Here is a 16119-nt window from a genome sequence, read left to right as displayed (position 1 = left end):
TTTTATTGGTTAAGCTGCAAACCACATTTTACAAAGAAAGCGAATTCCTGATAAGTTTTATTTTTTTCCTTTTTAATTCTATTCTATATTACTACAAAATGTTTGTAGCATTAGTAGAGAGATGCAGAGAGTTTTCATTTCTCTTTAAATATCAAACTTTCCTTCATTATTTATGACAAGGAGCTCTACATTTCAAATTTGCACTGTAAGGTTCTAGACCTAGATCCTGAAGCAGATTTTTTTCCATATGGACAGGTAAAAATAGCCTGTCCATATGGAAAAAAATCTGCTACCGAAAACTATAAACTACCGAAGCTGTGAATTAGATTTAGATTGTTGTGTTTTAACTCACAATGGTATATCGATATATACCTTCAGTATTGAAGACGGGAAAACACATCAGATTGGGTGTGTTAATTTTTTTCTTAATTTCATTTGAAACCGGATATATGCTCTTAAAGAGCAATGTAAACCGGTAGAAATGATTAGCGTTTTAACGTCATCGGTTGTGATCTTTAGACCTTTCAAATGCTACCTGGATGTCCTAATTATTTAGGGCCCGAGAACACGTATAGGGAGTGAGATACTTTCTTATAAACAAAGGGAGATACTAATCGCCTATTTTTAGGTTAATGTAAGAGTATATCTCGATGAAGATCCTTTAATTTTCGAAAATACATTACCATTAAGCAATCGATCTAATAACAAGCTTCAGGTAATTTTGAAAGCTATCGGCCCATGATGAAATTGTGTACTAGCCTTAACGGTTTGACTGACGTAATTACGGCAAAGCACGCTAGGGTATCTGCCTAAGATAAAAAGGGCTTCATGGAGGACCTTCTCAGGAAAACTGACTAGTATCCACATTACTCAGGGAAAACACGAAAACATCCATGCAGCCAGCTCATTCCCCTGCGATGAAACCCAAGTTTAACTACAAGTGTTCCGCGATTTTAACCTCCTATTCGCTAGTCGGCACAGTCGGTAAAACGGTTTTGGACTTATATCGTTATGACGTTATCATAACTGAGCTAGTCCGCCTTTTATATCTTGTCTTTCCATGAAGCTACACTATCGTTGATTATGGAATCGGACACCTGTAGATAATTTTCATTGGAAGTGATAATTGGAGTTAAGCGAATTCTCTCTTGAACAGTAATGGTAGCCGATACTGGACTTGACAAACAGTGGTAAGTGAATCAAGGGAATTGGCTGTATTCCTTAATTTAAATATCGGAAATGTAACTGTTAGGTAATATGATATATCGAAAAAACATGAAGATAAAGTAAGAAGATCGAAAAAATTCAAAATTTACTTATAGTTACAAAACTGCTTTACATTTCTAAATTTATAGTCTTAAGATTAAGTGGGATAGCTAAGACTTTCTAAGCTATAGAAATGATAGCTATCAGAATTAGTTAGCTTTTCAATATCTGTTGATAAGAACTTTTCTAGCGTTTTAAAAACTGGATCTTACAATTGGACATTAGTCAAAGTCAATAATCATCTTTCAAATCCATATGATGTTCTCTTTTTATTCACCAACAGGACTCTTTTCAATAATTTTGTACCACCTGTAATTTATTTTTGTCTAACTACTGAAGTTTCATGACTAGTTTTAGACTGCTAACTAAATACCAGTGTTTGTAACACAGCTACGCATGCGTGATATCTTCAGTTCCCTTATACAGCGAAGGTTTAGTAGCAGACCATAGTTCTCTCGGAATTAGAATCTCAAGCACGTTCGAAGTGGCGCCACCACAGTGGGAGCACATCTCTCGTGCAGGAGGTCCGAACATCTTCCCAAATCAGTCCTCTCACTCCGTCCGGAGGTTTGGCGCGCAAGGAGAGGTGGTGTGGATAACGCGGAGTTTTTCGGAGGATTATGTTTCGATGCGTGATTGCCGCTTTTCACTCGCTTCTCATGGCAAGTGGTGAGTGTCATTTTGATTTATTGCTTTCAGGCTCTCCCGATGGAGTGGTCTTGTCATTCTCATACACTTAATATGATAAATAAGCACCTCATTGTATTATTTTATTTGTATTGTGTGAAAGGCTTTCTGAATTTTATTATCTCTGGAACACTTTATTTATATTATGATATTAAGGAAATGTTTCGGTATAGGAAAAAGTCAAGATTGTTTTTTATATTTATATTCATACGTAAGTTCGAGATTTAATAAAATTGCTTATTTTGTTTCAGATAAAAATTAGTTTTTATAAGAATTAAATAATTTTTATTTGAAATTGTCTGAAGTTTTTATTTGAAATTTTATATTTTCTGTATTGTATTTAACAGATGAATACCTGACTGTTTTTCTTAAGCTAAACGCTATTTATTATTATAGAAGAAAGGTTTTCAACAGTACATGGAAAGTTGTTTTATTTCTTCAATAATAAGGTTTATTTATCCGTATGTTTTAATAATAATAAATGACATGTAATGATTTTTTTTTTCAAAATAGTTCAGCTTAAATAATTTTAGCTAGCATGTAGCATTGAAAGACATTGATTCCTTCTAACGGAGCACATAAAGTAAATGTTCTGTTAAAACATTTAGAAGTAAATAATAGTGAATTTTTGTATTTTATTCTAAAGGGGAAAATGTCTTCTTATGTGTTTTATTTATATGAACGTACATAAATATTACATGTTTCTTTTTATAGTGTTTATCGGAATGCGTATAGTACATGAAATTACTTTTAACACGTATATTATTACACACATATTATATAATAATTACTTTTAACATATATAGTGAAAAAATTTAATTAAGTTAAACCCCGATTTCTTGTATTTTACCATATTAAAGTAATGAAATTAATTTTCACTTTAGGGAGCGACAGGAAAAATATTTCCAGTTTTTAATAGAAAAGTGTAGAAATTTGGAAATATAATTCTACTTTTTCTGGTACAGAATCATACGAAAAACAGGATTAAGAAAATACACATGTAATTTTGGGGAATGAAATGTTTTATACGTAGCTTTCTCAAAAACATACGTATAATTTCTGAACCATGTTGTTTGAGTTATGTTTAATTATTAATTAATAAATAAAATGCAATATTCAATCGTTTATATTTTATTGCTGTTATATAGATTTTAAATTTCGGAATTAATTTTCATGGTTTCAGTAAGTGTTGATCAAAGGAAACTGAAATTTCAGAAATGTAAAATGAACAATCCGAGGAAGAAAGGAAATGATGGTAGAGAAAATCTGTCTGGTGAAACTGATTACGAATAATATTAAAAATTTTTACATGCTTTTTTAAAAAATTATATTTAAATGCAAATTTTTTTGATATAATTTGAATCTCCCAATCAAATATTAGATGTAATATAATATGATCACTTTTTGCCATAAAAGATATCTTGTTTTCTTCATTAGCTTACCTAATTATTTTTCAGATTATGTGTAATACAAGGCAAAAGAAATGTCACTGATATTCTGATCATTTGTGCACAGCGTTCAGCAAACTATAATAATATTTTACTGCCAAAATAATATTTCATAAGCTGAAACACGTGTAGTACTATGTTATTTCAGATTAGTAAAAACATATTTGCTTCTTGACATTCTCGAAATATGCTATCAAAGTAATACATAGCAAGCATTAAAAAATTAACACCATGAAATTTGCAATTGTGAATTTCACAATATTTCTAAAAACATTTCATGAATTTCACAATATTTCTAAATATTGTGAAATTCACGAAATGTTTTTAGAAACGTTTATTATATATTATGAAACGTTTTAAAAATATTTTGAATTTCACAATATTTCTAAAACGTTTCATAATAAAAGAATGGAAATAATTAATTTTTCTAATTAATAATTATCATATTGTTAATTAAACGCGTAATTATAGCTTCATTTTGGATTATTTTGAATAAACAAAGTAATTTATATCTTAAGCTAAAAAATAATTATTCAATTTATTCCAAAAATATTATACCCTATTTACTTAATCATTGTTTTCACTAAAATGTAATTAAATCTAGAGAATATTATTAGTTAAACTTCAAGGTATTCTTAAATCAATTGCTACTAAGTTTAGAATTGGCTTTTTAGTACTTTAGATGAGACCTCGTTATATTTTAGCTTTTATAAAATGTCCAAAATTAAATATATTTGATATTTCATTTACTTTCCATCAAAGCAAGATTTTACCCCAATAACAATATTATTAAAAATTATATTTTTAAATAATAATAAATGAATTTCCTTTAAGCAATTAGAACTAGCAATGTTCACGTTGAGCCATAAAAAGAAAACTCGGTTTGTATTGATTACATTTGCATTATATTAATTCATTGATTTATGACACTATTTTTAAAAACCATTAAAATATTTTTGTGAATTGGTATTCTTGCTTAAATTATGCTGATTTTTGGATTTGAAACATTTCTCTTGTGTATTGCTTTTTTAGATTTGTTTATCGCTAAATCTAAAAAAGCAATTACCAATTCAAAATATAAAATTACTAATCAATAATAATAATTATTAATTTAAAAGAAAACCCTGTGATTTATTTGTAATTCTAAGGCATTTGATCAACTGAAATTTATGCATTTCCTCGGTGATTTTAAAAATACGATAAGTTCAAATTTCCTGGTTCAGTTCAAAATATTTTCAGACAAACAGGAAGACACCAAGCTCACGCCGATCTCATGTTCTTAATGGAGAATGTTTTCTAGAGTTAAATAGTGTAGTGGAATGTTTTTTAATACATATGCGCTAGTTCGTATTTTTGAATTCCGATATGAATAATCATCGTCAGAATTTATTTAAAATTATTCAGATTTTGACATGCAATTTACAACTCTGGGTAATATCATAAAAATAAATACTTATAATAAGCGGCAATAAAAGCCTTAAGTAATTTCGCTTTTATATTTGTGCCTTTTCCAAAACATAAATCATAAATCTCGTTTATCCATTTCATTATTACGATCTCTAAGCGCTAAGATCCATTTTATTAATACACTGATGCGCCAAATTCCTTTAATGTTTCAATTTTAATCTTATTAAGGTTCTTAAAAGCAACTGAATGTGCTTTCAAGGAATTAAATTTCGCTGAATGTGTCAATTAGCTTCTTATTTATTTATCGATAATTGCTTACAGAGTTTAATAAAATAAATTCTATTTTCCTAAAAGCGTGATTCGTTCAATATAATTGAAATGAAAATTGTATGAATTAATCAGGTGAGAGTTTTATCCAATTTGCGTTTTAATTTTAACTCCAAAAGCGCAATAATAGTATGATTGTTAAAATTATTATTAAATTTTGTCATTTCGTATTATTGATATGATTCATAATATTTTAAAATTTAATATCTTAGAGCGTTATTAGATTTCGTAGGTCTATGCAGATTTTATTTTTGTTTAAGAACATTGCGTATTTACTTAAATATTTGTATTAAACATGTTTCTATAAATTAATTTAAACATGATTCATGTACGGCTTGCTAATGCTTTATATCAAAACTTCTTGTTCTATTTTCTGAATCAAATTTATTTATATTTAATCTGTTGCACTTTTAGAACATATTTTGAACTCCAAGGCAAAAATTAATTACAAGACTTTTATTATTATTATTAAATAGATGACGGGAGACTCTTACATTTTCTGGTTTCCAAATCTTAATTCTAAAATATTCTCAAATTTTTCTATTTTCGAATGTCTCATATAAGTAATAGTTTACTTTAATTTCCTATTCATATTAAATTCATGAATAAAACGAGAAAAGCAAAACATTGCTTATAATTAAAAGTTTGTAATTAGATAAAATTTTTCAGTCTATGTTTCAAGAAAAAGAAACCTAAGAACCCAGTTTCTGAAATTACACCAATATTTGTGAAGAATATATGAATGAAATTTAGTAAAAAACGTGTAGAACTGAATTTCTTGAATCTTAGTTTTCATTTTCTCAATCCAATTTTACGAAATATATTGGGTAACAATTCATATTCAAGTTAACGTTTTTCCAGTCTTTTCAACTTAAAGCCAGAAGAGAAGAAGGAAAATTATTTCAAAAGTTTTAACATGGAAAATCACTAAATATCACCCAACGTCCTAAAGGGATGTATTTGTGCACGCATGTTCGTTTCCGTGGTTTTCCTCATGTCTAAGATGTATACGATCCAGTTTCTTTCAAAATGTCCTCCACAAAGTCATCCCTCCCGTTAGGCAGATAGCCCTAAAGTGCTTTGACTTAAACATATAAACCATAAACATAATGCTAAGTTATCGGTAAACGTTTCAAAGTATGCCACTTAGGTTTACCTCGAGGTGATCTTGTTACGCAAGAAATATTTTTAATGAATACTTGTATTCGTGGAGGTCATTTAAAGAAAACTTATTCGTATTGACCTTTCAAATGGAGAAATTCTCAAAAGCGCTTATATATTCAGGCTGTTCGTCAAGATTCAAACTCTCGTTTGAATTACCAACATTAGCTGTCTTGTGTTCATTGATGGTCCATCATTAGAAGAAACTAGCCAGCGGCTTGGACTGGTGCTCACTTTGCGTCACTTTGTGATAACCTTATTTTCGATGCTGAAAATGTCTTGCATTTCAGTTCCTGAGAAACTTTGGTTCACTTTATCAAATAGTTGTTTAATATTAGTAAGCTACTAATTTTAGCGGTGAACTTCACTTTAAGCCTTCAAATAGTTTTAAAAATAATGAAACACATTATTAAAACTATCCATGCGATTAAGGATGACACACCTATTCTTCTAAGGATGTTGGTCTGAAAATCCAGAGGAGGACTAATGTGATAATCTCTTATACTGAAGGGTAACAATTCATGATCTAAATTCTATCGATTAAATTAAGAAAATTCTAGCATCATCTGGTCATAACATATGCGTAAGGTTATTCATATGCTAAAGCAACATTTCAGTTAAAATGTTGCTTTAGTTTTGTTGCAGAGATCAACATTTCATACATGAATTAAACGTTTCATGCACTTACAATTGTATTTATTACTTACTCTTTAGCGTGTAACATCTTTCTCGGAACAGATATTATTCGAGAAATTATTGAAAACAAAGACTAGAACCTGTTCTTGGCAGCGAAAAATTTACAGTGAGTTTCTACCATTTACAGAATAAAATAAATAAACAAACCAATAAATTAATTTGAAACTAATTTAGTCTGTTTAATAGCGCAAATATTTGCGAAAATCAGTTCACACATTTGTTTAATTTATTATGACAATTTCGAAACCGTTAGATAAATAATTTATTGTTATGTATTGAAAATTATAATGCGTATTTGAACGCAGTTTACGTTTATTTATGTAGTTTAATTTATTTAAAATTTAATATAATCTTAAATTAACATAGATATTTTATTTCAAGTAATTTTTCTTTTTATTTTTGAATTCAGTTGACAGATTTAGTGAGAAAGTGAGAAATCAAAAAGTAATTAGAATGAAGAATTAAAGTGTGAGAAATTAAAATTAATAAGTTATTCAATTTTCAATAAATTAGAGCTTTGGATGCTAAAAGCTTTGCGGAAAATGCAATCTGTTCTCATTGCATATAGAACTAATTGCACTTTTGACACAATTTACATTAATTGCATTTACCAACGGTGGAAATCATTTGCAACTTTGAAGTTAAATTTCAACTTCAGAATGCAATTTTTTATTTTGTATACATAATTTTCTACTTCAAACTGAATGGAAATGCTATCTAGTAGTATTACCTAGCAAACGTCTGTGCTTTAATAATATGGTATTTCGTCGAGTACTTGCCCCCCCCCCCCCCCATTTTCAATTAATTTATCTTCTGAAAATAGAGAGGAGGAAATTATGCGAGTAATTTAATTTCCAAAGAACGCGGATACAGTAAGAACATAACATCGCGAATAAAATGCTGGTAACTATCACAACAGTGTTCGATATCTGACGGTAAATAAACCCGACTGGTCGCAAAGACCGTGGCGTGGCATGTCCGGCACAATAATTTTATAAAACACCATATATGAATAATTCCCAAGATGGAAATCGGAGAAACGAAGGAGAAGGAGAGCGAAAAGAGACACAGACATTCGAAAGTTTAACACATCAGCAGTAGGTAAAACTACAGTGGGCTGGAAGATGAATAATAGAAGTAAGGTGAAATCACGTGTTTGGAAATTTTCATAAGTGTAAGAAAGCTTGCCATGTTCGAGTAGCTTAACGAAGCATCTGCACACACTGTGTTTCAAATAATTTAATTGCAAGTGAAAATTAAATGGATGAAATGCTAATAGAAAAACGCAAATACAAATTGAATACATTTAATAAAAATAACCAAAGAAATACAATTTACCAATAAATTAGCCCTTAGAGAGAAAACTATGTGTAACACAGGATACGGAAAATTAGACGAAGGTTTCTAAAATTTTCACTTAGTGCTAAAAAGCTAAAATACGGTAGTGCTCGGTGTATTAGCACACGCCTTTCAAACAATTATCACAGAAGGAAGCATTCTTCATTGTAGAAACCATTGTAATAGTAGCGGTATCACAAGATCGTTTTCTGGACTTCCTAATTTCAATATTTAAAGTTTGAAATTGTCTCATTAAAGCACTTACCACTATTGTTTCGCAAATGAATAAACAAAAGACAAAACAAATTATAAAGTTTAAGGAACCAATTTATTATCACGGCTGAATGCTTTTGACTACTTTGTTATCACGACATTTTGGTTTATGAGACGATTTTGCTACTATAATACTTCATATAAAACAGGTCTATGATATTTGAGATGAAATTATAGAATTTTAGCAAAAAAAAAAAAAAAAAAAAAAACTTCAATGGGCTCTACCAATTATGCATATATTGGTAATTTGAAATTTGAGTATATTCACTCTTTTGCATTTTTAAAAGCTTGTAGCTAAATTTCCATGATTAAATTATCAAAATGCATATTTTGTCGAATTTGATTCGAAAAATTATATAAATAGCTATACCGAACGGTTTGTTTGGTAATCATTATTTATAAATTCTCTTGATAAATGACAATTGGCTAAAAAGAAAAAAAAAACTTTCTTGGGCTTAATATTTGAGTAAGATTTTTCAAAGATCTCCTTCTGGGGATATCTATATATTCTTCGCGAATTCGCATATGGAAAACTATATAATTTCCAGGTATAAGGGAATAAGTTTAGAAATGCTGATTGTATAAGGTACATTTGTGTAGTTAAAAATTGGACACGTTACAGCAAACAAAGAAAAACAGATAATTAAGTCTCCGCAATTGTAATTAAAATAAATATGTCTGACACTGAAAAATTAAACCGCAAAATTAAAAAAAAAATGAAATGGAAATTATATAAATTTCCGCACATTTCCGTAAAGTTTCCTTAAAATAATCAAGATTTTAATATTTTTGTCGCTAGTATTACTGCTCAGTTTTATAACGGAAGCTACTATTGCAAAAACTAAATTTTTAATTTAAATACATATACAAGGGGCGGGTTTAAGAAAATCTAATATGCGCGTAATATAGGATTCTCTATTCCCATTCCTGTCTCGTAACTAAAAGCTCTTTTTTTTAAACTGTAACGAAGCAATATTGTGACTTTGAGAAGACCATTGTCTAGACGTTGTATTACATTAAATTACTACTTGTCTCCCATAGGCATTTTACTCGTAGGTTGCAAAGCTGTTTATCCTATGCGTTTATTATTTGCAATAAGAAGAAATTTCATGCATTTCGATTTCTTTCAAAGATCTAATCAATATTCTCTTGGAAAATTCAAGTAAGAATTTTTGATTTGTTAATGTTGGGAATAAGAATTAACAACCTTTTTTTTTTTTTTTTTTTTTTTTTTTTTTTTTTTTTTTTGTCTCCCTTTAACTACTGAAAGTGAAAGACATTGAGTAGTTATACTCCTTCTCTGCTTCATACAAAGAAGAGATATTTAATTTCATCATATCAATAGAATTCACGCTTTTGTTAGTTATGAAATTATAGAAAACAATTTTTCATGATAGTTAATTTTTTTTTTTTAAATCTGAAATTTTTGAGATTTTATAGTACGCCCAAAGGGGCGGTAAATGTAAATTTTTAAATGCTTTCTTAACTTCATTTATTAAATATCCTGTTTTCCGCACTTAAACTATAACATTCAAATCATCAGTAATACCACAAAATGCTTAAAAAGAATTTCCTATACACATTCTAGCGCGTTGGAAATAAAAGTGTGTTTTTTTCATTCAGTGCTGCCACTACTCGCTTTGAAATAGTTGAGTTTATTAATAATTTTTTTTAAAGTTTTACAAAATATGAAATTGATAATAGAACAAATTCCAAATTTAGGCTTCCAGATGCCCATATTCAAGCAAAGGACTACGTTATACAAATTTTGATGTCTCTAGTTACCTTTGATTTTTCACAATGCGAGGAACGTACATGCATTCATGCAGATTCTTCATTATTTAATTTCTTTAAATATAATGCAGGGCTCTAATATTTGGTGGCAACAATTTGAAAAGCGAAACTTCGTTTTATAGTGGACGACGTAAAATGGCAAAAGGAAATCAATAGCCTTTCTGGGCAAATTGCCTCTTTGGGCTAACAAATATTTTTAAACTTAAATTACACAGGAAATACTCAGGAAGTGAAATATTATCCGGAAACTGAGCAAATAAATATGAAAACACCGTATTTCTCAAAGAAATGAAATCATGGGATCCCAAGAAAGGAACTTTTAACTGAAGGAAGCTTTTATTAATTACAATAACGTTGCAAATATTCATAAAACTACCTATTCGATTTATTAAAAATAAAATAATAATTTATAATGTAAAACAACTTATTAAATGTAAAATAAGGATTTAATTCGTTAAGAACTGAGTTTATTTATTTCAAATAATTCACTTCCTTAGGCAACTGCAGATGGATTAAATATAAATTAAAGTTCTTAGATTTTGTTGTACGACGACGCTAGAAACCGAACACGTCTGAGCTCACGAGCAAACTAAATTAAAGAATTCGTACTTTAATTCATATAATCTCAAATTTTTGAACTCAATATTGACACTTATCAGTGGCAACATATGTCAAAGCAGATGGCTCATATATACATGATAGTATTATAAGGTATTTCTACCGCTTTCTTAGCATGACTTCGTGGTGTATTGGTCAGCACGCTCTGCGCTTATTCGAGAGGTCCGTGATTCGAGTCCCGGCGAGAACATTGCTCATTTTTCACATCTCAGCATCAAAAATCCTAATGTCTCTACAGTGGCGCCCAAACTAAATAATGTGGTTTATTGATGATTCTTCATCACCAGAATTTGGCGCTTAAATCTCCTAATTCCCAGTCGCCCTTTAAAAGGGGAAGTATATAAGGTATTTCTGCCGTCTTCTTAGCGTGCTTTCGTGGTGCAATGGTTAGCACGCTCGATGCGTATTCGAGAGGTCCGTGGTTCGAGTCTCGGCGAAGCATCGCTCATTTTTCAAGTCTCAACATCAAAATTACTAATGTCTCTACAGTATAACTTACCGAACGTAACAATCTAAAATGTTGGAAAGGTACAGCTGAGGACTATTCTACTTTCAACATATTAAAAACACATAGAAAATTAAAAAATACTGAAAAATAACTGCGGAAGTTAGAACTGCAACGTAGTAAACCATTCGCTACTGGCCTTGAACTGGTATGGCGAGAGTTGTGTTAGCTGCAAAAAGTAGCATAATGTCTGTTTGATCTATATATATACAGAAGAGTGTCCGTGCGCTTGTATTTCATACAAATTTACGGAGTATTCCGATCTTGATGAAAATTTTCACACCTCGCTATCAAAACAAGGTGAAGGTCACTGTCTGCATAAGATTTCTCAAAAACCATCTTAAGGGGTCCGTAGTCTTTATATACATATATTTTACGTTAATTTAACGAGCTTTTGACTAAAAGCTCAGCAGTTTAAAAACTGCCGCTGTACAAAGGGTGAGATAAATATCTTTAAAATTTAATCAGAAAACTCGGCAATATAAAATAAATTTGTTCCCATCTGCAAAAACGTAATGTATCTATTTGGGATATCTTTCGAGTTTAATAAATTCAGTGATTTAAGAGAAATGTGTGGCCATTTCCCGAATATTTTTTTTTACTTAGCGGCAGTGTGGTGTTGTTCAAGAAAGCGTAAGATGTGGAATTTGGCTTTCAGATTTAATCCGCTATTAGTTAATAAAGGTAAGCGATTTAGCTGCACCCGGGAAATTACACTAGCCTGGATTTATTAAAACCATCTACCCATGTAAGGCAGAGTGTCCGCTTGTATGTCTGTGTGCGTGTAGTTCCTGAAAATCTACAGTTTTACTCCGATGTTGATGAAGTTTCCTCAATTGACTTTCAAAACAAAAAGGTTACTGTCTACATGAAATTTCGAAAAACTATCCCACGGGGTCCACACGCAGGACATTCATATTAGAAAGTTGCTCTCACAATGCCCATCTTTGATTCACTTTGCCGTTGTTGCATTCTGGCTGTCAGTGGCAGTCAGACTTACTAAGCAAGTAATTAATAATTGTTTTTTATAAAAAATAATATTTCTTTAAAGTTTCAATTTAGAAATCACGTCCACCGTTTTAGTTTCATTACGTCGCATTTCAGCTAACGGTTCTTACTAAACCCGTTAGAGGTCGCCATGTTAGTTTAATCTCTCCGTCCAATTTTGAAGAACACTACTGACGCACGGATCCAATGGTCTTCCATCTCTTTACTCTCCGTTGTGTTCTTCAATTAACGGGCCGAGAGTTATTTCTTCTGCCACCAACTACACGAGAGGGCGTTCAGCTCAGCACTAGTTTTAGAACCTCTATAAAAAGACAGTACATACTTATAAACATACATACTTCTTTGGGTTTCGGAAGTGTACCTAGTGCTATAGAGAGCGGCTTCCTTACCATCACGCCAATAGGAACTATAACAGGTATGCTTTAAATATCTTGCTTTCTACAAATATTTCTAAAATAAACTGACATCTGCTGAAATTGCAAAAATATTCCAAGAGGACCATGCATGTAATAACATGAGTTAATATAAGTTACAACAGAAAAATAAATGATGAAAGTTCAAAAGTTGACATTTTTGATCTAACTGGCTATGGCTTTAAAGATCTAGGATAATTGGATCTGTAATCTAGTATCTGAAATCGACTTTCTTCATCACTGCAGGTGTACTTATATTATTAGCAACAGGAGTTAAAGACTAGGAGTTTTCATAAAATTTCAAACCAAAAAAATCAAATGAACTAAAATCTAAAGGAATTTCGTGTTAGTAAAAACATTCTTCACTTTGAAAAACTGTTATGTTTCAGAAAAAGCGTCTTTCACTTTTTTGCGAAAAAAAGGGATAAAATGCCTGAAAATGGAGTTGCCATCTAGAAGAGAAAGAAAAATGTTAAAGTAGCTGGATAATACTGAAAGAGATAAAAGAAAAAAAATCTTCCAAGGTTTTTCTCGACCACACTTTACAAAGCAACTTTTTGCATTTTTCTTTCCATTTTTTTGAACTTGAAGTATATATTAAGAGGGAAGGAAAAAAGTAAGCGGGGAAGATTCTGCGATATTGGCTGATTACTTTCAAGTAAATTACTACGCGTGGTAGAACCGGAAGTGGTTTGATAAGGGAGTTATTAAAGTACAGCTGAAAAAAGAAACCAACTTTGCTTATTTCTGATAGCGTAAAAAATAAGATTCTTTATTAAATAAATCTTTTTGTTTCCACTGTAGACATAAAACGCTTGAACGCCAGTTATACTACGCAAAAGTAATTTTTTTTTTTTTTGTTACAAAGATGCTTGAGATAAAACTCTGCTAATGTATAAAACGGCACCACTGCTTGTAAAGTTACGTTGCTTATCTGGTAATCAATAGTTTGGGCATCACCATGATTGACCGACCCGAAATTATGTACATAGAAGTGCTTGAATAAAGAGATGCTTGAATATATAGGATATAAAACAGTTCACCAATTACTCGAGAAATATTCGAAAAAGTGCATAGGCAAAACTTTTCGAAACACGCTGACTTGTAAAAATACGAACTCTCGATTTATCACTACTTTTACTACGATACTTTCACTACTTTTACTCGATTTATCACTACTTTTACTACGATACTTTCACTACTTTTACTCGATTTATCACTACTTTTACTACTAATTTTACTACGATAAGCTTGAGAAGGACAAGTTAGATTTAGACCATCCGCTCCAGAACTGATTCACTTTACTGAGCGAGTTTACTCCTGTTCCAGGACACTGAGTTGTAGCCCTTTTACAGTTCACGGACAGCAGTTTTTGGAAGCATGCCAGAAACAGAGATCTGCTCTTCGTCCATGAATTGATTCACTTAACTAAAATAGCGAACGCTTGGTTGGCGAAAAAAGAGCTGAAGGAAGTTGGAAGCGTGCCAGGAAAGTTTAAATCCAGTTCTAAAAGAATATTAACCCTCTCATGTTAAAACTGAGTTTAATTTTTATCATTTCCCAACTTTGTGAAGTTGAAATCAATTTGAAAAAATTAAAATGAAAATTTTTTTATTCCAGAATTTTATTTGGCTCTGTATGGAAAGCAGATTTTAGGGAATCTCAAAACTACAAGAGATCAGTTCAGGGAGTTAGAGTTTGATTGAGTCGATTCTTCGATCCCACGGCTCTCTCTGTTCTTTTCGCTCTTTGCTTTTGTCTGGCTAACCAGTACCGATCCCATTGCTCATTCGTCTCTTTTCACTCTTGGCTCAAACCTCGCTAACTGCTTTTGATTTACTCCTCATTCTGGACCTTTTCCATCAATGCTATTGTTAGTGAACAATGAGTCACAAAAAGGAATTTATTCATTTCGGTGAGAGAATAGTTCTGACGAGCTAACAGTTCTCCTTGTGACTCTCTAGTAAAAGCATCTGGGAGATAAAAATCACATAATCACGAAAGGCTAAAACAGAATGTTCCAGGCGAATTCAAATGCCTCGCTTCTACGACACTACATTACCTATATATATTTGTATAATTTTCAAAGACTGCAAAAACAGCAACATATAAAATTTAATCATCGTCGCCAGATGGAGCAACTGTCGTTCTGGGATTGCGTGATGGAAAACGCCTCTTGAAAAATGCAAAATAAATAAGTAAAAAGCGGTATTTAATGAAAATGTCTGCTGGAAAAAATTGTATTTTTTATTCCAAAGCTATAATGTACCAATTAAACGCAATTCATTCTTGGCTTATGATACGAAATACTCACTACCTGATCCTTGAATGATACATATAAACAAGGTATAAATGCAAAACTAATAGAAATGCTCTCCTGTTATGTAAGAATATCATATTGTGAGATTAGTTGCTATTCAATCACGCGGATACTAATGCTGATGAATAGATCCCAGATATTTGAACGTTTAAATGTTTGAGGCACAGATCATTTAATAAGATAAGACCAAGTGTAAATTCGTCATGTTTCTTATATACTAGATCAATATGTAGTTGAAACTTATTACGTATAAACAAGAAGATACGTCAAAACTCACTTTTTTAAATTTCTATTTTAATAGATGCTACACATGAATGCGGCTTAAAACATGGGCAACGTGGAGAGAGTTGATGAAACTTAAAACGTGGGAGGGAGTTGATGCTAATTTCACTTATGTTCGAATCGAAGGTTTTAGCAGTCGGTTTCAAGTTTATGATTTTCAGCAACTGATTTTAATTTACCAAACAATGCAGCATGATTGCTTAGCTTTACTTAATGCAGAGTTTTAAAACTCGTGTACGTCTATTACTTAATACCGTCTGGCTGTAAATTTATGATATTCTCAAAGTTAGTTTTGTTACATTATTTTAATTTAGCAAGTTTGAAGTATTTTCTTACACTCTGAATTGCACATTTCAGGTTTCGCTAGATTTAATATTTAATTGCGTTTACCATTCTGCCGTCATCTATTTCCTGTTAAATTTAATTTTAGTTGCAGACTTTTCACTGTTTATCCTATGATACTACCGGTTAGAACAGTTAGATCTAAATATGAAGTTCTTAAACTAGGTTATAAACGTGCAATAACTCCAAATAAGGCTTAAAAATAATGTGAATATCAATGTATGAAATACAGAA

The 16119-nt window shown here is 31.0% G+C and overlaps 1 protein-coding gene across 1 annotated transcript in view; it reads left to right on the top strand.

The window, feature by feature from the left end:
• Window positions 1-1748: 1748 nt before the first annotated feature.
• LOC118194773 (uncharacterized) overlaps window positions 1749-16119 on the top strand; it is a 414199-nt gene continuing 399828 nt past the window's right edge. The window contains exon 1 of the mRNA XM_085824136.1: window positions 1749-1935. Coding sequence (XP_085680262.1) covers window positions 1887-1935 — 49 coding nt within the window. The 5' untranslated portion in view covers window positions 1749-1886. The remainder of the gene's footprint in view (window positions 1936-16119) is intronic.

Source organism: Stegodyphus dumicola, chromosome 9, assembly GCF_044657685.1.
Source record: "Stegodyphus dumicola isolate Sdum_Otavi_A_Nest chromosome 9, ASM4465768v1".
Taxonomy (NCBI): domain Eukaryota; kingdom Metazoa; phylum Arthropoda; class Arachnida; order Araneae; family Eresidae; genus Stegodyphus; species Stegodyphus dumicola.
Note: the sequence above shows the minus strand (reverse complement) of the source record. Positions and strands in the feature narration are given on the sequence as shown.